General features: G+C 42.0%; 2 protein-coding genes and 1 long non-coding RNA gene across 9 annotated transcripts in view; 1 reads left to right on the top strand and 2 right to left on the bottom strand.

Annotated features, from left to right (window-relative positions):
* LMO7 (LIM domain 7) overlaps window positions 1-16,220 on the bottom strand; it is a 208,405-nt gene extending 192,185 nt beyond the window's left edge. For 2 of the 6 annotated variants that reach the window (XM_059377827.1, XM_059377828.1), the window contains exons 1-2: window positions 16,145-16,209; window positions 15,338-15,408 (exon numbers count right to left, since the gene is read on the bottom strand). In XM_059377827.1, the coding sequence (XP_059233810.1) occupies window positions 15,338-15,397 (60 nt within the window). In that variant the 5' untranslated portion in view covers window positions 15,398-15,408; window positions 16,145-16,209. Of the gene's footprint in view, window positions 1-15,337; window positions 15,409-15,548; window positions 15,674-16,041 lie in introns of those variants that run through there. The other 4 variants (XM_059377830.1, XM_059377824.1, XM_059377825.1 and 1 more) reach the window with 4 other exon arrangements.
* A 165-nt stretch (window positions 16,221-16,385) lies between these two features.
* The window catches only part of LOC132002726 (uncharacterized), a 49,571-nt gene continuing 39,988 nt past the window's right edge, over window positions 16,386-25,968 (top strand). Inside the window, exons 1-2 of the long non-coding RNA XR_009399985.1 lie at window positions 16,386-16,475; window positions 16,561-16,655. This is a non-coding gene — a long non-coding RNA (uncharacterized LOC132002726). The remainder of the gene's footprint in view (window positions 16,476-16,560; window positions 16,656-25,968) is intronic.
* The window catches only part of UCHL3 (ubiquitin C-terminal hydrolase L3), a 59,518-nt gene continuing 58,384 nt past the window's right edge, over window positions 24,835-25,968 (bottom strand). Inside the window, exon 8 of one of the 2 annotated variants that reach the window (XM_059377832.1) lies at window positions 24,835-25,698. In XM_059377832.1, coding sequence (XP_059233815.1) covers window positions 25,573-25,698 — 126 coding nt within the window. In that variant the 3' untranslated portion in view covers window positions 24,835-25,572. The remainder of the gene's footprint in view (window positions 25,699-25,968) is intronic. The other variant, XM_059377834.1, reaches the window with a different exon arrangement.

Raw genomic sequence — 25,968 nt, 5'->3', positions numbered from 1 at the left:
CTATTTTGTACCTCTATTTAAAGTTAGAAATGTTGGGGCACCTAGGTGGCTCAGTGGGCTAAAACCTCTGTCTCTGGCTTGGGTCATGATCCCAGGGTCCTGGGATTGAGCCCCACATCAAGCTCTCTGCTCAGCAAGAAGCCTGCTTCCTCCTCTCTCTCTCTGCCTGCCTCTCTGCCTACTTGTGATCTCTGTCAAATAAATAAATAAATGAAACCTTTTAAAAAACAGAGAGAAAAGTGTTTTCCTTTCTCATTACTGTTTTCATATTAACATGACTTTTTTATTTTTTTTTTAGAGATTTTATTTATTTATTTGACAGAGATCACAAGTAGGTGGAGAGGCAGGCAGAGAGAGAGAGGAGGAAGCAGGCTCCTTGCTGAGCAGAGAGCCCGATGCGGGACTTAATCCCAGGACCCTGAGATCATGACCGAAGCCAAAGGCAGAGGCTTAACCCTCTGAGCCACCCAGGTGCCCTTAACATGACTTTAATTTTCTTAGAGTCATTAAATCAAAACTATTAAGATATCTTTTTCTGAATGTTAAAAACAAAATATCTTCATCAAATTATTGTCAGCTAAAAACCCTCAGGATAGGAGAGGCATTTTTTTAGGAGAGAGGAAATTAAATCCAGAAGATTAAAGGAAATTAAATTCGGAAGATTAAACTCTGAGTTGATGTTTAATATACTAAGAGAACTTTACACAGCAGACCACGAGGATTCCCTCAGAGCCACTGTCCTAGAGCACACCTCCCCTAACTACAAAGGGTTTGTGTCACTAAACACATCCATAAACATAAACTGGAGTTAGGAGATAGTTCTGCTAACACAAATAAATTGTTTTTTGAAAGAATATTGGTTTCTTGGTAGCTCTTTCTACCTCTTATGCCCCACTTGCCCCTAAGCTAAGACTATGCTAAGCCTTTAGGATTTTCTGAAGCTTCATTTGGCTCCCACACTAACACTTCGCGGCTATACTTTCAACAAGTGAGAAATTACTGTCCTGTCAGGTTCACTGGCCTTGCTCCCACTTTCTTTTCCCATGTTCACGTCTAATCCTGAACACAGGTGGTCCTCCTTCCTTTCCATCTTCCATGAAACCAGTGCTTCCTTAAGACTTCTAACGCATGCCAGGTTTTCTGCCTCGCTTTCTGAACCTGACCTCCCTTTCCTCTGGTCTTCTTAATAGAAGACCTACCCCAAGGCTCAGTCTGTGATCCTTGGTGTGCTGTGCTCTTTCCCCTGCACTGACCCATTCCGTCCCTGGAGTTCCAACATCACTTGACATGTCATTTCAAGGAAAAATTCTAATTCCGAATCCGTATTCCAATTTAATCTTGTAACTCTCCCTACCTTCAAATAAGTACATTCCACAAGTAGATTACTAGCTTCATTGTCTTATCCATAAGACTACCCAATGGACCCACGCTTGTGTCAGCACCATTCCGCCTAACTCAGCTGTCCTCCACGTTAATTTCCACCACCATCTTTTCGGTCAAACTCAGGAAGGACCTTGTCTATTAGCTTCCAAGTGCTTTTCTGATCCCCAAAGTCCCTGCAGATTTGGTGTCTAACATGGTCACCTTCGTTCCCACACTATCTTGTGATTGCATCCTCTCTTGTCAGGACAAGCCCCAGAAAGAACCACTGTAGCAAGTGCCCTCCCCAGCCCCTCCTCTCCACATCCTCACTCTAAACCCATCACATTCCAATAGCAGGAAGTGGTGCAGATGTTCGTGTGAATTTACACATTTTATATTAAATCTGAAAACTTTCCTATGCTTTTTAACTTAACTCCAATCTTAAAATTAAAAAGCGAGGGAGAGAAAGAGTCCAACAGAGAGCAGAGCAGACACATGGAACAGCTATAACATAAAAGAGTGTATATGTGTAAAAACCACAGGCACAACCATAACAGAAGGAGAGAAACAGAAAAGGTGAACAAAGTGAGTTTGGCTTTTTCCGTTAGAAAAATCTAACTTCAAATACTGGTTCTACCAATATCTGTTGTGTGGTCTTGGAAAAGAAACATAAGTTCTCTGAGCCACTCTTTTCTCATCTGTTAAAAAAAAATTATGTTTATAAAAAGAATACTATCCGTTACTTCATAGGACATCATCTTGGTGAGGATTTTTTCTTTTTTTTTTTTGGAGGAGTGATTTTTTAAAAAGTATATTTAGACAAAGTCAGTTTGCATCAAAACAGACAGTTTCAGCTTCCCCCTTTCCCCTTATTTCTTCAAAAAAGCTCTTTGGGGGGAGGCTGGGTGGCTCAGTGGGTTAAGCCACTGCCTTCGGCTCAGGTCATGATCTCAGGGTCCTGGGATCGAGTCCTGCATCAGGCTCTCTGCTCAGCAGGGAGCCTGCTTTCTCCTCTCTCTCTCTCTCTCTCTCTGCCTGCCTCTCTGCCTACTTGTGATCTCTCTCTGTAAAATAAATAAATAAAATCTTTAAAAAAAAAAAAGCTCTTTGGAAAGTTTCCACTTCTCAGTTTTATGTGCCATTTCAGAATAATTCCAACAACAAAAAAGAAAGAGTACAGCACTTTGCAACTATGAGGGAGGCCTCTGATTTTTGAGTAGGGCAGAGAAAGAAATGTCCCTGTTCTCAAATTTTTTGAATTATTTTCATTTATTTCCAAACAGGGTAAAGATGTATCCTGCTTCTTTGTCTCCAGTTAGTACCAGGGTCCTTACTCAAGCGGGAGGACACTGAGCAGTGAGCAGCGAGACCTTTTTCATGACTAACACCCCTAAGTTGCCTGACGAAATACTGTCCCCCGGGCAGGATATTCAGGCAGGTCATCCTCAAATGTTCTGGGATGTCTATGATCTCATGATACTTGCTTACCTTTAGGCATCTTTACAATTGGTTGAACAAAGTCAATTTCTCATGCTTCAAACTTGTTTTTCTAAAAAATTCCTTTGAACTTGCTCAATACAGAACCGAAGTTGAAGAAAAGCCGACAAGTAAAAAACCTGGTATAACAAAACCAGCTTGTCTTGTTCAGGGAGCACGACCAGAGAGGCAGTCAAATCACAGGGTTAACAAGGTATCAGGTACAAAGAATTCAAAGACATTTGTTCATTCATCCATTGATTTGTCCAACAAATATTTATTGAGTGTCTACTAACTACCTGGCACTATTTGAGGCTTAAAAACAAAGTTTAAGTGCTTACACATTAAGACACTTACCTATTATGGTGAGAGTAAGAGCCAAACCAAAACCTATATCCTATAAAACTGTTACATGCTATGAAATATAAGAGTATGGTATGACCAGAAATGTTATTTTACAGGGAGGGAGGGAGGGAGGAGAGAAGAGGGGATATCATTTGAACTGAGATCTGAATAAGTGAAAGATATTCATGCAGAAAGAACAGCAACACCAGGTCCCTAAAATACAAATCTTTGCACATCCAGGGAACAGGAGGAACCCAGTATGACTAGAGCATGGTAAGAGAGTGAGAGCAGATAAGACAGCAAGCGGGGTATTGCCCATGCATGACTCTATGGACCACAGCTTAAAAACTCATATTTTTCTCAAAATAGTCATTGTGGGGCAGGGGGAACAGAGTTTGAAATACAATCTCTAATTTACTATTTTTTTTAATTGAATTATAATTAACAGTGTTTTTTAGCTTCAGGGGTACACTGTAAAGTTTCAACAGCTCTATGCATTACTCAGTACTCATCACAGTAAGTGTACTCTCGACTCCCTTAACCTGTCTCACCCATCAGCTACCTCCCTCCCCTCTGGCAACTGCCTGTGTGTTCTCTGAGGGGTTTTTGTCTATTTTTTTTTGTTTATTTTTTTATTTTTTTAATTAAAATTTCTTTGTTTATTAATTTTGGGGGGTTGTTTATTAATATTTTTGTTTATTAAATTTCATATGAGTGAAATCATATAGTATTTGTCTTTCTCTGGTTTATTTCACTTGGCATTATACCTTCTAGGTTCATCCATGTTGTTGCAAATGACAAGATCTCGTATTTTTTTTGTTTTTTAAGATTTTATTTATTTATTTGACAGACAGAGATCACAAGTAGGCAGAGAGGCAGGAAGAGGGAGAGAGGGAAGCAGGCTTCCACAGAGCAGCGAGCCCAATGCGGGGCTCGATCCCAGGATCCTGGGATCATGACCTGAGCCGAAGGCAGAGGCTTTAACCCACTGAGCCACCCAGGTGCCCCAAGATCTCATTCTTTTTATGGCTGTATAATATTCCATTGTCTATATGCCCCCATCTTCTTTATCCATTCATCTACTGATGGACACTTGGGCTGCCTCCATAGTTTGGGTATGGTAAATAATGCTACAATATATGCAGGGGTACATACATCTTTTTCAAATTAGTGTTTTTCTCTGGGTAAATAGTAGTGGAATTACTGGATCGTACGGCAATTCTATTTTTAATTTTTTGAGGAGCCTCCCTATTGTTTTTCACAGTGTCCAGCAACAGTGCATTCCCAGCAATGTTCCTTTTTCTCCACATCTTCAGCAACACGTTATTTCTTGTCTTTTTGATTCTAGCCATTTTGACCTGTATAAGGTGATATCTCATTGTGGTTTTGATTTGCATGTCCCTAATGACTACTGATGTCGAGCATCTTTTCATGAGTCAGTTGGCCATTCATATGTCTTCTTTCTGGTGTACACTTTTAAAGGGGAATCTGGCTGTTACATTGGAACCAGGAAGGATGGTGGAAATGGCAAGAAGTGGTCAGATTCTAGACATATCTGAAGATATGGCCAACTGAATTTCTTGACAGACTAGATGTGGAGTGTGATAAAAACAAGAGTTAATAATGACTTCTAAGGTGGAGACTGAGCAAGTGGGTTAACAGTGGTGCCATTTACAAAGATGGGAAACACTGGAGGGATGAGTAGGTAGGTGATAGGGAGGGGGAGGAACTCAGAGTTTTGTTTTGAACTAAGTGGAATGTGCCTATTTGACCTACAATTGGAAATCTTGAGTGTGTGTGTGTGTGTGTGTGTGTCTATATATGTGTGTATGGGAACACACACACACACACAGGGTTTAGGGGAAGGGAGGAGGGGGGGAAGGGAGATTAAAAACATCATCAGGACCAAGAATATAAATAAGGAAGTTATCAGCATACAGACAGCATATAAACTACAGAGTTGATAATGTCTACTAGGGAGAGATTATAGACAAATGAGAGAAGACAGGGCAAGATGAACCGAGGGATATTCTAATATATACTGATCAAATAATTGGGAAGATTCAGCAAAGGAAAATCAGAAATATCAAGTAAAATTGGAAAAAGTCCAAAGGATGGTTGAAGGAAGTATTTCAAGAAGGAACGTATTACTGTGTCTGATGCTTTTGATGGACTGACAATATATTCTTTGGACAATATGGTAAGTTCCAAATTGATTACATACTACTCAAGAAATAAAAGCAAAACGCTTGCTTATTTTCTTCCTCAGGTAGAATGAAAGACTTTAAACTCTAATGAGATAGAATTTCAGAATCCAAGTTTATAATAAGTTTGGCAATGAGTGCCCTTTCTTGATTATGAAATGGTGCTGTAACAAAAGAAGATACTTCCTTCCCAGCCCAGACATCTAGATCAAATTTCAACCTAGTCAAGAAGAGGAAATCTTTGATCGTGGTCTTGGCTTCAGCCATACTTACACATATGAAACACTAACTAGAATGTGTCCTCATTGAAAACACCACATGTATTCCAAAGCACTGCACAATAACAGTCTGTACAAGTTCTGGTATGTCCTGGACTACTGAAATGTAGGTCAGTAAGAAATTGATACTTCTGCAACTAGTCATATAGAAGAAACTAACTGGATATAATTTATCTCCTCTTTTAGCTCAAAGCACATCTCAATGTCAGCATATAAAGATGCTTCCCTTTTATAACACTTTAAATGGTTTGCTGAGTGTCAATATATTCACTTGGATATAGCAGAACATAGAAATCTAAAGTCTGCAATTGGTCAAGAATGTCTATCAGCAACTCTACAGTTTATAGAATGTTTTCAGTTATCACGTGCTTTCCAGGCACTGACATCACAAGACAGAAGCTGTTCTAGTGTGCAGGACTTGTCATAAACAGAAAATAGCAAAGATTACAGCTTCGGATGGGATGGGGACTGAGAGCCCATCCCTTCTCTTCTGATTTAAAAATCCTTTACCACAATTTACTGACCAGTGTCGCTCTGAGACAGTAGAGTGTAGTGATTAAGAGGGTAGGCTGTGGAGTCAAATTACCTGGGATCAAAGCCGCACCACCACTTACTAGTTTTAGGGTTTCCCTGAGCAAATGATTTGACCTCTCACTGCTCTTTTCCCTTAAAGAAAACACCCTTGGCTAAAAACAGTCCTTCATTATAAGGGCAATACACTTGCCACATATCTTGCACTTGTAGAACAAAGTACTAGCCCCCCTAATTGTCAGTTACTCACCTTCTCTTGCAGAACCTCCATAGCAGGTAACTCACTCTCCGTGTCAGCTTGTGCTGTCATAGGACAGAACTTTGTTTATAGCAACACCTTAAAAAACTTGATGCGAGCAGATTAAGACAATTTTCATACAGTTTCACTCATATGTGGAATATAAGGAAGAGCACGGAGGACCATAGGGGAAGGGAGGGAAAACTGAAGGGGGAGAAATCCAAGAGTGAGATGAATCATGAGTGACTATGGACCTGGGAAACAAACTGAGGGTTTCAGAGCAGAGGAAGGTGGGGGCAGGGGTAACCGGGTGATAGGTATTGAGGAGCGCACGTGTTGGGATAAGCACTGGGTGTTATATGCAACTAATGATGGTTGAACACTATGGCAGGAGCTAATGATGTACCATACAGTGACTAACTGAACATAATAAAAAAAAAAAAAAAGAAGAGAAAGAAATAATAAAAATAGATTAAAACAAAATACCTGATGCCAAAGTCTCATTGTGTCTGATCAATTATTACTAGTGTTGCCCTTTGAACCCATATAGAATTTCTCTCTCTCCTACGACAATGCCCACTGTACCAAAGGACAGACATAATGTGTAGCTCTGTGCACCATCGTCTCGATGCACTCAAACACCACACCGATCATCGTATACACAGAAATGAGAACCAGTCCTCGAGCACCCTTTTTGGGGTCAGGGCAGATTTTGCCATTTTTGGAAAGGCTGTTTATGGGACGGTTTCTGTGTTGCGAGTCACCTGCAGAATGCACTAATGCCTACCTACTTAGAGCAAAGTGGCGGATGGAGCACGTTAAACCTGGGTTCGTGAAGTTGTGCACAGATGACAGCTCTTGTCCTTATTAAGAGATTTGAGTACATCAAAAGTGCTTTTCAAAAAAGCACACCCAGTAATTACCCTCAGAAACTGAAGAGTAAGCACGAGTACACATATTTATCATTTCCTCAGGCTCTAATACACTTTTGACAGCTAACAGGCTTACGGAGATGGGCAAGCATTAATTAAAGAAGCCAATCTCTTGACAGGATACAAAACATTCACCATTTCAACAAGCATTTGAGAACTTTCTGCCAGGAACTAGAGGATACAGAACAAAAGAAGCAATTCAGTCTGTAGATGCTAAGGGATGAAATCGTTTTCCTACAACATCTATTTTCTCTAAACTAAAAGGGTTGGACAAATTTATTAATGGTGTTTTTTCTTTTTTTAAGATTTTATTTATTATCTGAGAGAGAGAGAATGAGCAGGGGGAAAGGCAGAGGCCTGATGGGGACCCTGAGAAGCCTCAGGACCCAACTGAGCCACCCAGGCACCCCTGATGCTTTGTTTTTCTTAACTAACATTCTCAAAACCAGTACTTGTCTTTGGCTCAAATGCTATTATGTTGACAAGCAGTTTAAAAACAAAGGAGGAGGGGCGCCTGGGTGGCTCAGTGGGTTGAAGCCTCTGCCTTCAGCTCAGGTCATGGTCTCAAGAGTCCTGGGATCGAGCCCCACATCGGGGTCTCTGCTTGGCGGGGAACCTGCTTTCCCCTCTCTCTCTGCCTGCCTCTCTGCCTACTTGTAATCTCTGTCTATCAAATAAATAAATAAAATCTTTAAAAAAAAAAAAACACAAAGGAGAATGTAAAAGGAGAAAGTTAGTCTTTTTTTTTTTTTTTTAAAGATTTTATTTATTTATTTGACAGAGAGAAATCACAAGTAGGCAGAGAGGCAGGCAGAGAGAGAGAGGGAAGCAGGCTCCCTGCTGAGCAGAGTGCCCGATGCGGGACTTGATCCCAGGACCCTGAGATCATGACCTGAGCCGAAGGCAGCGGCTTAACCCACTGAGCCACCCAGGCGCCCAGGAGAAAGTTAGTCTTAACAGGAGTCCCTTGCTAGCCAAAGCACTGTTGGAATCCAGATGGCAAGCATGCTAAAGCACTGCCTAGAAGGCCACAAACCAAATAAATTGAATGAAGCAACGCTCTCCCTGCCACACACTCAGCATGCTTTTCCTAGAGCGAAGAGAAGCTTTAAGGGCTTCTGTGCTTTATAAATGGCTGAAGAAATATCCTCAAAATGGCCAGTTGTTCTACTCCTCATTTCATAATTCTGTTGAGAGGGTCTATCTGGGGTGCCTGGGTGGCTCGGTGGGTTGAAGCCTCTGCCTTCAGCTCAGGTCATGATCCCAGAGTCCTGGGATCGAGCCCCGCGTCGGGCACTCTGCTCAGCAGAAAGTCTTCCTCCTCTCTCTCTGCCTGCCTCTCTACCTATTTGTGACCTCTGTCTGTCAAATAAATAAATAAAATCTTTAAAAAAAAAAAAAAAAAAAAAGAGGGTCCATCTCCAAACAACCCAGAAGAAAAACAAAACAACTCAGGAGACACTTCCTTAGTGGTCCTACCACGCCCATGACCTTGGGAATGCACTTTACCAGGCCAGGGGCCCTCTGAGCATTTTCGTGACCTCACAGTGAGGAGACAGAACCTCCTTGTTTCAGTTTCATCTTTTCTCACTGGGAAGAAGCCCAAGGAGTCATCTGTTAGATAAACTGTTTAACATCACTAGGGATCTGAGAAGAGGGAGAACAACATGCATCGTTCACCTGTTTACTTAGAGAAAAAAACATAAATGACAATTTCCAATTCCGGCCAGAACATGGAGAAGCTGGGGCCCTCAACCTCTACGTGATGGTTGCAAACCAGCACAACACTTTCAGAGAGTAACTTGGTAATAGGTCAAGGACCAAATAAACCATTTGATCCCTTTGACCCAGTGAGTCGACTTCTCTAACTGGTTCAAGGACACTCCATTTTATGGAAGGCACGGGCTTTGTATTTCCCCCCATTTTAAGCAGAGGCCCATTTCTAGCTTTTGGTGCCTGAGTACATTGAAAGATCCAGAAAAGCACTGTCCTGGAGTCCTCCCAGCTGCCCAGGAAGTATCTTGGCATGTGTGCTTCTACCTTCTGCAGTCAGGCTATTCTAATGGCATTCCCGCCCTGGTTCCTATTTGTGTGAATCAGTTCCTTCTCAAGAGGACTCTGTGAGCACAATCATCTCTTGCCAGGCTTCCTGTCCTGTTTTCCAAATAAAGACCTTGTGTTCAAGTAATAGTAAAATGCTACATAAAGTAAAAGGAATGAACTGACAATCAGGATACTTCTTGGTTGTTCAAAACTACACTAAGAAATCTAAGATGCTGGAAAGAAAAAGGGGTGGTTGCCTACAAGAGGTAGAGTCTCATGTGCCCTTCTGGAAGGGAAGTTTGCTGAGTATAAAAATGTTCTACATGTTGATTAAGTTGCTGGTTACATGGGTATAAACATTTGACAGAATTCCTACAACTGTACACTTCAAATCTGTGCATTTCTCTGCCTGTAAACATTACCCGAGTAAAAATAAACTATTCCCAGCAACTCCTAAGAGTTGTGCTGTCTACAACTTCAAGCTCTTACAACAAGTGATCAACCCAAGGTGGGCAGATGTGTTCGCCCCCCTGCAGCCTGATGGTAATGCTGCCTCACTGTGAGCTCAGTTGACTTCCCCAGCAGACTGGGGCTGCTTCCTAAATGCTGTCACTCTGCCCTGTGCAAACTTGCCCGAGGACAATCATTGGACAGAGCTGCTGAGTGTGTTTGCGTGTCTGCTCCTTGTGGGGCATGCCTCTGTCTGGAGGTCCAGCAAAGCTGCTGAGAATGTGGCATTTGGATCAATAAGCCCGGCAAGTGGCTGGGACAGAGTAAGTACATAATAGGCATTTTCTGGATAACAAAAAGATTGAATGCAAGACCCCATGAGGGCAAGCCCTAATCAGAAGGCAGGAAGAGAGCGACAGGGCTCCCGAGCAGGACTGGAGCAGGAGAGAAAATGCTAGGTAAAAAGGCAAGTACACATCGGCACCCAGAGGAAGGCATATCTTGCAGACAAAAGCACCCCCAAGCAATGAACTCAGCTTTAGACACTGAAGCAAGTGTCCCCTGGGAGAAGAAATAAGCTGTGTTCCTTAAAACCCTATTTTAAAATTTTGTTTAAGCTGTAGCCTTCAGATTATACTCTTATTCAATAAGCATTTACCCAGGCACCATGCCAAATCCTTGAAATAAAGATTCTGTCCCTGCCCTCAGTTAGCTCATAGTCTACTATGGAAAAATGGATAGAATTATACCACAGAGCAGAAGAAGAGAGCTCTAGACGAGCAAGAGAGGAGAGGGAGCAATGGATGGAGTGCAGGTGTGTCGGTTCAGAAAAGGCCCCACGGGATTTTAGTCCAAGCAGGGAGGACTGAAGGGAAGTAATGTGTGTTAGGTAAACAGGGAAGACACTAACTGGCCCCTCCTTCCTTTCTAAACAAGGGATAACCTGAATTCCACGCACAGTAGCCTGGAGGTGAGAAAACAGCTTCCGGGCGGTGGGAAAACACAAGCAAGGATTAGGAAGCATTAACTGCTTTACAGTCCGTAGGTCACTAAACAGGCACAACCAGCATGCAAGCGAGGTTCAAGGAAGAGAACGAAGCGGGGACTTGAAGCATCGTTTGTTCCCAAACCTGTGAGGGCTTTCCCCCCCCCCCTTTATTTTTCACCCCAATTTCAATGAGATGAAATTGACACCTAGTTCCATAGAATAGTTTAAAATGCACCACACAATCACACAATGACGTCACATACACTGCAAAATGCTTGCCACAAAAAGTTAACACCCATCTCCTCATAGAGTTACAAAAAGCATTTCTTTTCCTCGTGATGAGAAATTTCAGGATGTGCTCTCTTAGCAATTTTCAAATATACCACTCGGCAGCATTAACTATAGGCATCATGAATTGGATGAAGTAGTCAAAGGTACAAACTGCCAATTATAAGACAAAGCAGTGCTGGATATGTGATGTACAAAACAGTGCTCTTAATCTCTATGCTATCTGGCATCTAGGCAAATAGTTACAGAGAAGAGATAAAAAAATAAAAATAGATGATACGCAGAGATGAGATTGTAAGAAACTGTCAACACTATGGTATGCTTCATGGTACAATGTCAGTAAAGACTGTGGACTTTAAAATCTTTTCATGACTCTCAGAAAAAGAAGGAACTAACAAAATCAAGATTTTATTTTGCAAAAATAATTTCAGCTACAACAGCTGGTATTGGAATTGCTTCCTAACATTTAAATTTTGAAATAAATTTTTTTTAAAGATTTTATTTATTTATTTGATAGAGATCACAAGTAGGCAGAGAGGTAGGCAGAGAGAGAGGGGGGAAGCAGGCTCCCCGCTGAGCAGAGAGCCCGATGCGGGACTCGATCCCAGGACCCTGAGATCATGACCTGAGCCGAAGGCAGCGGCTTAACTCACTGAGCCACCCAAGCGCCCCTGAAATAAATTTTTACAATCATAGTATTTCCCAGTTTAATTTCTGCTCATTGAAATTATACGTAATTACCAAAAATGCGTTTATGCATTCAATGTTTCATCGTTCTATATACATTTGAAAAGCAACAGCACAAGTCCATAGAACCTTCCTTCAGTCCGCAGATAATGCTTGTGGTCACTGAGGACTCCTACTTCCCAGGCAAACCCTTTCAAACCAGAACACAGGTTGGAAACCACTAGCAGAAAGGGTGCAGTTTACAGAGAAAGAGGGAAACCACTTAGAAAGATTTAGGGATGGGTGGAGAAACAGATTAATTGGAAGTAACTTAGTAAGGAGTTATATTCAGGTGCCAGTTTTGGCAATGAGCTCAACTTGGCATCCTTAGGCCTTTCCCCAGGATGACAGTGATACGGAAAGAATCAAACTCAGAGATAACAGGAAGCACAGGTGAGCAAGGGGGTGGGGAATGAAGTTAGCCTGTTCTGCTCCAACCATACTGTATTTACTACTATACTGAAACTTCAATCCAGACAGCAACATTAACCCACAGATTGGAAACTGGTGACCAGCCAATGCAATGAGTGATAGATCCAGTTTTCCATCTCATTGGTATTTTGTCTGTTCACTACAAAAGTTTTTTAGTGCCCCAAAACAGAGACAGAGGCAACTGTTAGGTGTAGAAAATTAGAAGGTGCTGCAGAAATTCTAAAATTAGAGGGTCCTGCTGGCAATTTCTGCTCCATCACCTACTCCGTGACCTTGCTGGAATCAGGCTTCCTCTCCACCTCTCCCTTTAAACTATTACATTATTTGGTTTTAAAATAGTGTTTAATCATAAACCAGCTCTGCCACATCATTAATGTTCCAAACAGGATTTCCAACCAGATAATAAACCAATAGCATTTTATTGAATTACATTAAAGGGTGACATTCTTACATTTGCTTTAAATTGAAATATTAAACTACTGTGAAGTATACATACACTACTAACCGTTTATGCAAAATTTAAAATAGTCATAAAATTTTAACTGGTAGAACAAGAACCACTAATAACCACAATAACCCCTTGCCTCGTCCTTTTCTCCTTCTCCTGAAATAAAATAAATAAAACTTTAACTTTGGTTGTGGGAATAATACATTAGCTATTTAAAATCATAGAGAATGGAAATGACATACTAACAAGGACACTGGCCATCATTCAAAATTTTACAAGGTTATTGGCGTTTATTGACCTCGGGATAGTCAAAGCTGCAGCTAAGAATAAAAACAGCAAAGTATAGTATGTTATATATGTTTATATATATGAATGACCTGTTTATGCCTCAATATATGAAGAGAAAACTATGATAGGGAAAATGGAGCAAGAATATTAGCAAGTAGAAGAAAGACCATAATCTTCCCCACTTTCCAAAATACGTTATAAAATACACTTCAGAATCAATATTTTATCTTTAAATTAGGGGTTCTCAGGGTTAAGAGGCAACTGTGGCAACAAGGGAGTCATCCATTCTGCTACTTTTGGCAAGAACAATATTTTAAAATATGTGCTTTAGTTGTAAAGGCAAAGGAGACAAATAAATCTGGACACTACTGGCGAGATAAAAAAAAAAAAAACTAACACTGCTGTCACTTTGAATGTCCAGAGCATGTGGAAAGTGTACATGAATATTAAACTACTTACATATCCTCAGTGAACTCACTGCCTTGGTCCCAGTGGCAGTAGGCAAAAAATGATTTGAATTTTAATCTCATTAACTTATTAACTCATTAACTTATTATAATGATATGGCAAAGTCTTTAGAAAACTTGTCAGTTAAAGAGGAACAAAACATGTTTAGATGGGCTGGATGAGAGTGGGAAGATGAGCACGTGTACATGCATTATGGTATCTTTTATTGCAACACACTTCCCTCGAGTTTATTAGATGCCATCTTCTCCCAGAAAGGCCACACAATCACGGGCAAGCTACAACAAACAAGGAATTTTTAGATTTTAAAAATCTGTATACTAAAAAAGAAAAGTGTGAAGTCATCCATATTTATAGATTTCCTGAAGCAAATACACAGCATGCAGACAGAAACTCCACAAAGGAGCCATGTGTGACCCAAAAATGTCCTCATATTTCTTTCCTTTTTTCTCTCTCTATCCCCAACACTCAAAAGCAAGACAAGTTTAATCTCTTTTCTAAAATTATGCAAAACAAATACTACAAATGGAAAATTACCTTTGGACGCCTTGGCTTTTCAAAGTTTATGAATGAGGGAAGTCATTTCTCTTAACTGCATTGCTGGAATTTTTCCACTCTCATTTCAATTCAAAATACAGTGTTTATTCTTCTCTGGCGTCCCCATGCCCTCCCCTCACATCTCTTCCCCGACCTCCATACCTTTCTAAATCACCTTCAGACTAGTTCAAAGTTCAGTCCAGAAAGGTCACCAATAGCGAACTTCTTGACCGCCCCCCCCCCAGTCTAGTGGGTAATGCTACTCACATTTCACATTCCTTTATTTACTGTTAGAAATGCAACACTGAAAGTTTCTTCTCCTTTTCCCCACATATATACATTTACGAACAAATGAATTATGTTTAAACACTGGGTGCTTTGGGATTCTTAAATATATTGTTTTTCCGACGGAATAATCTTTAAACCTAATTTGCATTTTTAAGTGCGCTGAACAAGCCAGCACGCGGCATCAATAACCCCTAAGTAACCGCCAGGCTGGTGGAGGCAACAATTTTCTAACAAGCCGTCGTTCCTGATTCACATCTGCTCTGAAGAACTCCCCTAGCATCATTTAAAAAGTCATCTTTTCCATCCAGTAGAATAACGGAAGGAAGTCCTGGTGTTAACTTTTTACGGATAAATGTAACCTTACAGCGTAGAGGACGAAACCGCCAAGAGACCATCTCCATTTCGGTGGAAATGGAAGATCGCCTCTCTAAGGCACAGTTGGGAAAGTAACAACCCTTCCGTGAGTGATCCCAGGAGATCTTAGTCTCATCTGTGCCGACTCTGAATAAGTAAAAACCTTGACTCGCATCCCTCCCCCCACCCCCGGGCTCCAAAGGCTGCGCGGGAGAAAACATCTCTCCAGGTGCGCCTCAAGTGCCTAACCTCCACCTGCCCTCCCACTCATCGCACGCTTAATCCACTGCCCCTGCAGGTAAGAGTCGGGTGTTCCCACTGCAACACCCCCAAAGCACAGCTCGCGAGGCACTGGGCCGCCTCGGACCCGGTGCTGACGTGGTCTGGCGCACGAGGACGTGTGGTCCCCAAACCCAAGTGGCCGAGCGCCGGCCTCCGCCCTGGCAGAGGAGCTCTGGGCAAGCCAGCGAGCCCGTCGTAGGGAGGGCAGCACTCGGCTTAGCTGGATATTAAAAGATAGGAAAAGCGGCACTTGCAAAGTCCCCCAACTGCAAAGCAACCGGCTGCCACGCGCCGGCGCGGGTCCCGAGAGGAGGTGAAGCGCCCAGCGGCGGGAGCGGCCTCGAGGCCTCAAACTCGTGCGGAAAAAAGTAAAGGCACTCACCTCCACCCATCTCTGGGCCTCGGCGAAAGCTACGGCGCAGTCGATCCCGGCCTCCTCCATCCTTTCCAGGACTAGGGTAAGAGGGAGAGAAAGACGCGATGAGTGCGCGGAGGGGCGGGGGGAGGGTGCGGCGCGCGCCTGGCCCTGCCGCCGGGGCTCTCTTTCCTTTTGTTGCGCTCTGCAGTTTGGAAAGTTTCGAACCCACAAGTACCTGAAGACGTGGCTTCCTCTCAACTCCCGAAAACGACCCCGGGGCCCCGGGGGTCCGGGCAGGGCGCGGGAGGCGGGCCGGAGACGAGAGGCGGTGCGTCGCACCCGCCCCGCCACTGTGAGGACTTCAAAAGTCGCAGCGCCGCGGCCGCCGCCCTCCCCGGAATGGCCCCGCCCCAGCCCACCCCGCCGCCGCCCACCCCGGGCCGCAGAGCCGCCGCTTCCGTCCGCCCCCCTGCGGCTCCCGGGGTCTCCCGGCCGCAGTCGCCTTTGTGGGCAGACTGTCTGGGCCAGGAGATGCCACCGACCGCCAGGAGACCGTGGCCAAGGCCACGCTCCCGCGCTGCCCGCCCAGACCGCGGCTCCGCCCCGAGGGACTGCGCCCCCGCGCCCGCATCCTTCCCGTCTCTGCCCTCCTGGCCGCCTTCCCTCTCCCGGGGACCCGGGCAAGAGGCGCCCCCTCGGCTTGCGGCCGCCGGACCCGCCTGACATACCAGGAATAGCTGCACACAATTGCACCTTTCCGGGCCAAGAAACTTCCCCCTTGGAGGAGCGCGGCCCGCCGTGACGCGCAGCCGCCCGGCCCGCCGCCCTCACCTGCGGCCTGAGCCCGCTGTCCCGCTGCGCGCGGCCCCGCCGCCAGGTGCGTGGCCTTCCCCGCCCCAAGCTCTCCGCCCCGCGCCGCAGCCCGAGCCCTCCTGGTGGCAGGTGAGGGAAGTGGCCTGAGCGTGTGCCGCCCATTTCCCCCCACTCGGGGCCGGCCCCTCTCCACCCCGCCTCCAGGTGGGTGAGCTGGAACGTACCTGCCACTCCAGCCCGGCCTCTCCGCTAAGGGTGGGAGCGGAGGGGAGCCTGGCATTTCTCTCGCCCTCACCCCGAGCGTCGGACAGTAACGTGACAGGTTATTTAGTGTCCCCAGCGGTCCTGGGTAGGTGCGCAGGGGGCTGGAGGGTCGGGGCTCCTGGTTTGGCTTATGTGAGTTCTTTTCACTCAAAAATTAAATCTTCGGAAAGGAACGTGTTCGTTGGTCCGGTCTCCCTTGGACCTCGCGTGATGCTCCCGAAGCCCTATTCAGGCCACATGTTGATGGCGGCACCTTTGGAGGAAGGTAAAGACCGGTTCTTACTCTCCTAAAGGAAAGAAACCCTTATTTTCTTTTTTCCGGTTGATTGACGTCGTTTTTCATTATAAAGAGTAAACAAGCGTAGAGCAGGAGACTAGTATAAGAATAGCTAAAAACCTAGCGTCTGTATTTAACAATGGTTTGTATTTTACCCTATTCACTTCATCACCTTCATTTCCTGCTTAAAGATCTTATTTTTCACCCCTCGATATTACAATACACATCTCGGTTTTTAAGGGACACTTTTCTACATAATATTTCCATTTTCACACCTAACTACAGCTAACTGAAGCTAAGGAATTATCACGTATCAGTTTATATCCCATCCAGACTCAAATTCCTCAACTGATACCAAAATGTCTTTTACAGCTGTTTTACTCAGACCAAAATCCAAACAATGACCACACAATTGCATTTGGTTAGGTCTTTTTTTAGCCTCGAATAGCCTCCTTCAACCGTTCCCCACCCCTCCCCCCCCCCCCCCCCCCCTCCTTTTTTTTTTTTTTAATCGTATTTTATTTTTTATTACTAAAATATTTGGGGGGGCGTGCCTGGGTGGCTCACTGGGTTAAGCCTCTGCCTTCCTCTCAGGTCATGATCTTGGGGTCCTGGGATCCAGCCCCGCATCGGGCTCTCTGCTTGGCAGGGAGCCTGCTTCCTCCTCTCTCTCTGCCTGCCTCTCTGCCTACTTGTGATCTCTCTCTGTCAAATAAGTAAAATCTTTAAAAAATATATTTTTTAAGTTTTTAATATCAGTAGAGTCAACATACAGTGTTATATTAGTTTCAGATGTACAGTGTGGTGAATTCGACACTTCTATACGTCACCCTGTGCTCTTTAGGACAACTGCTCTCTCCTTAATCTCCATCACCGATTTCACCCATTCTCTCCCCACCCCTCTCATAACCAAGTAGAGAACTACAGCTAAGAGTCTGTTTGTTGTTTTGCCTCTCTCTTATTTTTTTTCTCTTGTTTGTTTTGTTTCCTAAATTCCTGTTTTTTGGTTTTTGGTTTTTTTAGACTAGCATTGTCTTGTTAGATACTGACTCCCATATACTTCTAGTCCAGGAGAAGGACAGACATTCCCCAAGCTTCATGAGGGTTACTGTTATTACAGTTACTATGTACCTATACTATACTGTTTAAAGCCGGCTGCTATGTAACTGGGCTAAAAGCTTAGGGGGTAACAGCCCAGGATGGTAACAAGCACAAAGATGGAAATCTGAATGACTAAGGTTACCAAGTAACCAGACACACTGACCTTAAATTACCTCATCTGAAAAATGTGATGATAATAACTACTTCGGAGGGAAGTCGTGAGAATTAAGTAGGATGGTATATGTGGAAGCCTAGGGCATCGCTTGACAGAGAGTAGGCACTTATTATTTCTCATTAGTCTCTCTCTCACAGCAGTGTGTCAAATATGAATTTTTCCTTATAAATGGGAGTTTCGTTTATTTGCTCAAATTCTCACATGGAAAGAGCTGTAGGGGATGGTGAGCTCTGTTTCAAGCCGGCTCAGGCATCAGCCATTTCGGCCTCTTTAGTAATGCAATTTGCAGCTCAGAAGCCCAAATCCAAATCGTGGCCTTCTTCTTTTTTTTTTTTTTAATTAATTTATTTATTTTCAGCATAACAGTATTCATTATTTTTTCACCACACCCAGTGCTCCATGCAATCCGTGCCCTCTATTATACCCACCACCTGGTACCCCAACCTCAAATCGTTGCCTTCTACTATCAGTCATTAGAGTGTTTTATCCTTCTGGAAAGATTTATGCAGCTCTATAGAAAAAGGTAACCTACCGCAGGAGTTTAAAGATAAATTCACAACAATAAATCATCAAGAATATCATTCATTTTCCCAAAGAATTTGAAGTAACTTCCAATATTGAAAAACAGTACAATTGTCATGTGTTTATATATTAGCAATGAACGGTCGGTGGGAGAACGTGGTACAATCTTTCTTGAAGGTAATTTGACAAATATTTTAAAAATTTTAACTACTCATACTCTGTTGCAGCAATTCCATTTCTGGGCATTCATCCTAAGAATATGAAGAAAGATCTGTGCATGAAATGAGCCACTGTGGTGGACACAGATATGCTAGCCAAACCTTCCTTTGGAAAAAAATTGTGGTCAGCAGACAGTCGCCAGCTGCCAGTGCTTTTGAGGTCTGCCTGAGCTGCTGAGTGCAGCCTCCTCTGAGCTCATGGTCCTCTCAGAGCTGCTCTCATCCGCTGACTGAGTGACTGTATGTTAGAAAAGTCCAGTCATTTCTATCCAAAGCAGAGTACGGTTGATGGATCCTTTCCCTAAACATGAAGCCTGGGTCACAGTTCAACTTCTCCCTTGCTTTTTTTTTTTTTTTTTAATTTTATTTATTTACTTGACAGAGGGAGATAACGAGAGAGAGAACACAAGGAAGGGGAGTGGGAGAGGGAGAAGCAGGCTTCCCATTGAGCAGGGAGCCCGATGTGGGACACTATCTCAGCACCCTGGGATTACGACCTGAGCCGAAGGCAGAAGCCCAATGACTGAGCCACCCAGGCACCTCTCTCCCTTGCTCTTTCCAGTTCTTCCCTCTTTGTTTCACAGGGGTCAATCCTTAATAAGTATCTTGCTCTTCAAACTCCATTTCTTTCAGCTTCTGGAGGACAAAACTTGTGATGACATGAAGCATTGTTGAAAATCCCAGGGGCTCCTGGGTGGCTCAGTGGGTTAAAGCCTCTGCCTTCAGCTCAGGTCATGATCTCAGGGTCCTGGGATCAAGTCCCGCATCGGGCTCTCTGCTCAGGGAGCCTGCTTACCCCTCTCTGTCTGCCTGTCTCTCTGCCTACTTGTGATCTCTGTCAAAGTCCATTAAGCATCTGCCTTCAGCTTAGGTCATGATCCTGGGGTCCTCGGATTAAGCCCTGAATTGGGCTCCCTCCTCAGCAGGGAGCCTGTTTCTCCCTCTCTCTCTCTCTCTCAAATAAATAAATACAATCTTTTAAAAAAATGAAAATCCCAAAGTAATCTAAAGTGACAACAGGTGAAGTGGAGTAAATTACGTTTCTTCCATAGAGTGGTTATCACTCAGTCATTAAAAAGTAAAGGGCAGGGCGCCTGCGTGGCTCAGTGGGTTAAGCCGCTGCCTTGGGCTCAGGTCATGATCTCAGGGTCCTGGGATCGAGTCCTGCATCGGGCTCTCTGCTCGGCAGGGAGCCTGCTTCCTCCTCTCTCTCTCTGCCTGCCTCTCTGCCTACTTGTAATCTCTCTCTGTCAAATAAATAAATAAAATCTTTAAAAAAAAAAAAAAGTAAAAGGCAACTCAAGACATAGGGAGATGTTTAAAAATACATACTGGAATGGATAAAAAGCAATGTATAAAGCACCCTAATATGTGATTGCATTTTTCAAATGTGTATTTTGCCACATAAAACAAATCAGAAAAAATTTCCCAAATTTTAATGCCAACTATTTCCAAATGGAGATATTGTGCTTCTCTTTTATAAGTTTTTTACAAAAGATATATTACTTTCATAAATGAGAAAATATATATGACACAACGATACAGCCAAATATCTTTTTTGGCTATCTCATCCCACAAACTTCAACCTCCTCCAGTCCTCCCTGACTTGGCAAATGGTACTGTGACTAAAATTTGGTCTTGTCTTTCACTTGTGTCTACCCCATTCCCAGTCCTGTCCATCTATTTCTGTAGTAAATCTCCAGTTGGCCCTCTTCTCCATCTCCATATCTATTATATTAGGTCAGACCTTCATTTGCTCACAGCTGGATTTCAGAAATCATATGACCTTTCTAAAATATAAATATTATCATGAAGCCAAAATATCCCACCTTCCATTACTCCTCAGTGACTCCCAATTGCCTTTTTTTTTTTTTTTAGATGTATTTTTTTTTAGGGAGGAGGGCCAGAAGAGAAGGAGAAAGAGTCTTAAGCAGATTCCACACTGAGCCAGGAGCCCAACATGGGGCTCCGTCTCAGGTCCCTAAGATCACAATCTGAACTGAAACCAAGAGATTGATGCTCCACTGACTACACCACCCAGACACCTGTCAGTTGTTTTTAAGGGTCATTTAATGGTTTCCAGGATTTGGTCCTGCCCACACCTCTAACCACATGCCTTACCCGTATTTCTCCCTTTGTGAGATTTGTGCTTCCCTCTCTCCTTGCCTGGCTTTCTCCTACTTATTCTTCCAGGCTCAGTTCCTTCCTCCTTCAAAACATCTTTGCAGATCATCCTAGGATAGGTTAGATATCTCTTCTTTATGTCATCATAGCACCTTTCATGAGGTATTGTATTTATTTTTCTCATTCAGCCTTGAGCAATTTAGAAATATCTGGTATTTAACAACTATTTATTGATGGGAGTATATGTGGGCATAAATAGATATATATGTATCTGTATACATATATATTCACACACACATATAACAACTCTTAATGCACAGAACTAGTAAAACATTGATAGTAGCAGAGTAGAAAATACTGTTGATTATGGCAGCTAATACAAGAATTTCTTTACAGCAGAGTTCCTAAACAGAAGTACAATTAATAACCCAGGCTAGATAATTCTTTATTAGGAGAATTGTCTTGTGCATTGTGGGAGGTATAGCAGCATCCCCAGTCTCTAACCACTAGGTACTAGCAGCACCCTAAAAATTCAGCAACCAAAAATGTCTCCAGGTATTGCCAAGTGTCTCCTGGGTGGGGGACGGGCAAATCACCCTAGTTGAGAACACTGCTCTTCAGGAAGAGATTGGCTTTGTCGGTTAATGCTTTGGCACCCTAGAAGCATAACCCAAGCCCAAGTTTCTTGCAACACATGGGTGGGGTAGAGAAGAGTTGGGGTGAATTAGAAGACAAAGGCTATTCTGAGTTATAAAGAGGAAGGGGTAAGGAAGAACCGGACTGAATGAGGTCTGGGCAAAGATTATAAGAGGAAAAGGATCTGATGACTGAAAACGTCTGCAAGAAGAGACAGGCACAGTGGAAATTCTTCTAATAAAAGAACTGAATTTATACTGTGGTTGGTTATGGTTCAAAATGTACCAATCCTCATGAGTTCAAAGATAGCCAACATCTGGATTGTATATATATTTCTCATGCTTCTGTAATACCTTTATTAATGGGGAGATTCACTACTGGAGGGTAGATAAAAAATATATATTAAATATAATAAAAATTGTTTGCAGATGATATGATCTTATATAGAGAAAAGTCTAAAGACTCCACCAAAAAATTAATAAATGACTTCAGTAAAATTGCCATAGAATACAGAAATAGTTGCTTTTCTGTACACTAACAACATCCTATCTAAAAAAGAACAATACCATTTACAATATCTTCAAAAAATAAGATATCTAAATAATAAATTTAACCAAGAAAGTGAAATATCTGTACTCTGAAAATTATAAGACTGATGAAAGAAAACAAAGACACAAGTAAGTGGAAAGATATTCGTGTTCATAGATTGGAAGACTTAATATTGTTAAAATGTCCATAGTACCCAAATCCATCTGTGGGTTCAGTGCAGTCCCTATCAAGAATATACATTGGGAATGGATATTCTCTTCAATAACTGGTATTAGAAGAACTGGATAGTCATGCTCAAAAGAATGAAATTGGACCCTATATTTTTCATCATTTACAAAAGTTAAGCAGAAATGGATTAATTATCATACCTGAACTGTAAAACTACTAAATGAAAACATAGAGGGGAAAACTCCTTGACATTAGTCTTGGCAATAATTTTTTGAATATGACACCAAAAGCACAAGCAACAAAAACAGAGATAAAGATGTGGAACTACATCAAATTAAAAAGCTCTGTACTACAAAAGAATCAACAAAATGAGAAGGCAAACTACATAATAGGAGAAAATATTTGCAACCATCTATCTGATAAGGGGTTAATATCCAATATATATAAGGGATCCATATAACTCAATAGCAAAAAAGAAAAATGAAAAAAAAATCTGATTTGAAAATGAGCATAGGACCTGAAAAAACACTTTTCCAAAAAAGACATACAAATGGCCAACAGGTACATGAAAAGATGCTCAACACTGTCGGGGAAATGCAGATCAAAACCACGATGAGATTTCACCTCCTAGCTGTCAGAATGGCTAGAAAACAAAAGGACCAAAAGTAACAAGTATTTGCAAGGATGTGGGGAAAAGAGAATACTTCTACACTGTGGGGGGGAAGGCAAGTTGATGCAGCCATTGTGAAAATTAGTATGGAGTTTCCTCAGAAAATTAAAAAATAAAACTATCATATGCTCCAGCAATTCCACTTCTGGGCATACATCTAAAGGAAACAAAATCACTATCTCAGAGATATCTGCAACCCCATGTTCATTCAGAGATATCAGCATTATTCCACAGTAGCCAAAACATGGAAACAACCTAAGTATCCATTGACAGATGAAGAAATTATACATACACATACACACACGTGTACACACACATACATGTACATACAAAATGGAATATTCAGACATTAAAAAAAAAAAAAGGAAATCCTGCCTTTTGGGACGACATGCGTGGAACTTGAAGTGTTTATGCTAAGTGAAATAAGTCAGACAGAGAAAGGTACTGTATATTCTTACCTATATGTGGAATCTAAAAAAGCCAAACTCAGAGAATAGAATGGTGGTTGCCAAGGGCTGGGGGTGGGGACGGGTGGGAAGTAAGGTGTAAAATTAGCAGATATTGGTTAAAAGGTATAAACTTCCAGGTATAAAATGAATAAGTTCTAGGGTTTTAATGTACAGTATTGTGACTCTAGGTAATGATATTGTATTATACACTTGAAAGTTACTAAGAGAGTAAATCTTAAGTGTTATCACCCAGAATAAAAAGAAAAAATGTGAGGTGATGGAGGTGTTAACTAATCTTATTGTGGCAATCATTTCACAACTATATGTGTATTAAATCATCATGTTGTACACTTTAAACTTACATAATGTGTGGCAAATATATCTCAATAAAGCTGGAAAAAATTAAATTCAGGTAAACAAAAAATACATACATATATAATGATAAAGTCATAATTATATCATCTTTACCCACAAAAATGTATCTAATAGTGTTAGTAATTAAAGGATTATGATGTTGCCAGCCTTACATTAATGACATTCAGGCAAGTAGATTCAACTCAATAGAAGCCAGAGAGGAAAAGAAGCTAACATGTTACAGATTAAGAAATGAAGATAAGACAGAGGTACATAGAAGGGGGAAAATCTAGGTGAATCCATATTTTATCACTCCCCCAAATCACAGACAAACCTTGGGAGGCTTTTAGAACAGCCTTAGGATTGTGATGAGTGCTTTGCCCAGTGGACGAAGACAAGGCTTCCTAAATTTGTCTTCGGAACCTGCTGGATGGTTAACTGAGAAGAAATAGATGAGAAGCCGTTGGTTCTTATCAGTCTTCCTCCTGTGTTCACAGACATCCCATTAAGAGATCAACTGAGATTATAACTTTCAAAACATGGGACCAACCCCATAATAAGAAGAACGGTTAGTTATTTTCTTCCTATGGTAAAGATCTTAAGAGTTTAGGGTTTGGCTTTTTTTTTTTTTTTTAAACATGTGGAACAGTTTCTTATCATTGAACTCAAATCATTTCACATTAAATGTAGGACTTTTTTTGTTGCTGTTGCCATTAAGATCCTGCATTTGTGTTCTAGCCAGAATTGCAAAACCACACTGTAATTCTCTAAGTGATAGCAGTGAGATCAAAAGGACTTACCCTAGAATTAGCTTTAAAATAAACTATTGGGGCTTCTGGGAAAGAAGGAGAGAATGTGTGTTTACTAAATTTCTCTTCCTGAAGCTCTGCGAAATGAATAAAATAAACTCTGTATTTTCCCTAAAAGGATATTTTTAGTAATAAAAATCACAGACAAAAATAGTCAAGTCCAGATTTCTCTAAAACATATTTCTTTTTTTCTTTTTGTTTTTAATGGTTTGGAAGAGAAATTCTACCTGACTTCTCATTAAGTTTACTAAAATAGAGCAACAACCATACTATCTGTTCAAACTGTTCTGCTAAAAAGGCAGGCGAAAAAAAATAAGCACAGTGTTTATTGTATTATTAACACTTTATAATAACCATCGTTGTTTACATTTTGAAATGGACTGACAGAAGAAACAGCTCATCCATTATAGGGAACTTATTTTTATATAATTATAGAAAATAAGGGCTTTGATTATAGAAGTCATTATAGAATTATAGAAAATAAGGACCTTAATAATCCTTTTAATAAGCCTTTCTTACTGGCTAGGTATTGATAATATATTACCTTCAAAAAGGAAAGGATTAAAAAACTACAAAATAGACTGGCCCAAGAAACAAGAGACCAGGTTGTACTCCTGGGTTTACCGCTAGTACTAGTGGGGCCTCAGTTGTAAGATGACAGATTTCTTTTCTTTCTTTTCTTTTATTTCCTTTTCTCTTTTCTTTAAGATTTTATTTATTTAATAGAAAAGCACACACAGGGGTGGGGGGGGGAGAAGCAGATGGAGAAGCAGGCTCCCCACTGAGCAGGAATCCTGATGTTGGTCTCTATCTGAGGACCCTGAACCACAGCCCTGAGCCAAGGGCAGCCACCTAACCGACTGAGCCACCCAGGCACCCCAAATGACAAATTTCTAACAAAGCTCATTCTTACTTTCATACACTATGAAGAAACCTTACAAAGAGCTATGAAAAGAAGCCCTTGGCTGTTCTTCAGAGCTCCAGGATGGCCATGAAATCGCGCCAAGTCAGGTCTGGTTCTCCCTCAAGGATTGGAGATTATCACAAAAGAGGCCAGCCTCGGGCCCAGCTCAGCCAGAAGCTTCCATACCAAAAGAGGTAAAGGGGTTTCCTTGAATGGCAGGGGGCGGTCACTTGAGAATGCCCCCAAGGATCATGAATGAAACCAGATGGCCTGTGATGTAAATCACCGAAGTCCCGGGGAGTTCTTGCAGGAAGAGCGCCATCCATGACTCTACTGTCAACTTCTTTGATCCCTGTGGACAGAAACAGACCAGTCAGTCCAAACCGTTTCAATCCTATATGACTGAACTCAAAAACAAAAACAAAAACGTGACCTTGGGGCCTTCTCAGGACAGAGAAGACACCTACCTATCCCATTTCTGCTAACTAAGAGTGAGTTACACTATGTTATGGATCAAGGCTACACACACAAGAACACTTCTCCACAGATTGTACACACACGTGTCTTCTTCTACTGGATCTTTGAATAATTAAAGGTAGTGACTACAGATATGTGGCTTTGT

Source organism: Mustela nigripes, chromosome 15 (assembly GCF_022355385.1).
Source record: "Mustela nigripes isolate SB6536 chromosome 15, MUSNIG.SB6536, whole genome shotgun sequence".
Taxonomy (NCBI): Eukaryota; Metazoa; Chordata; class Mammalia; order Carnivora; family Mustelidae; genus Mustela; species Mustela nigripes.
This window is presented reverse-complemented; position numbering and strand designations above follow the sequence as displayed.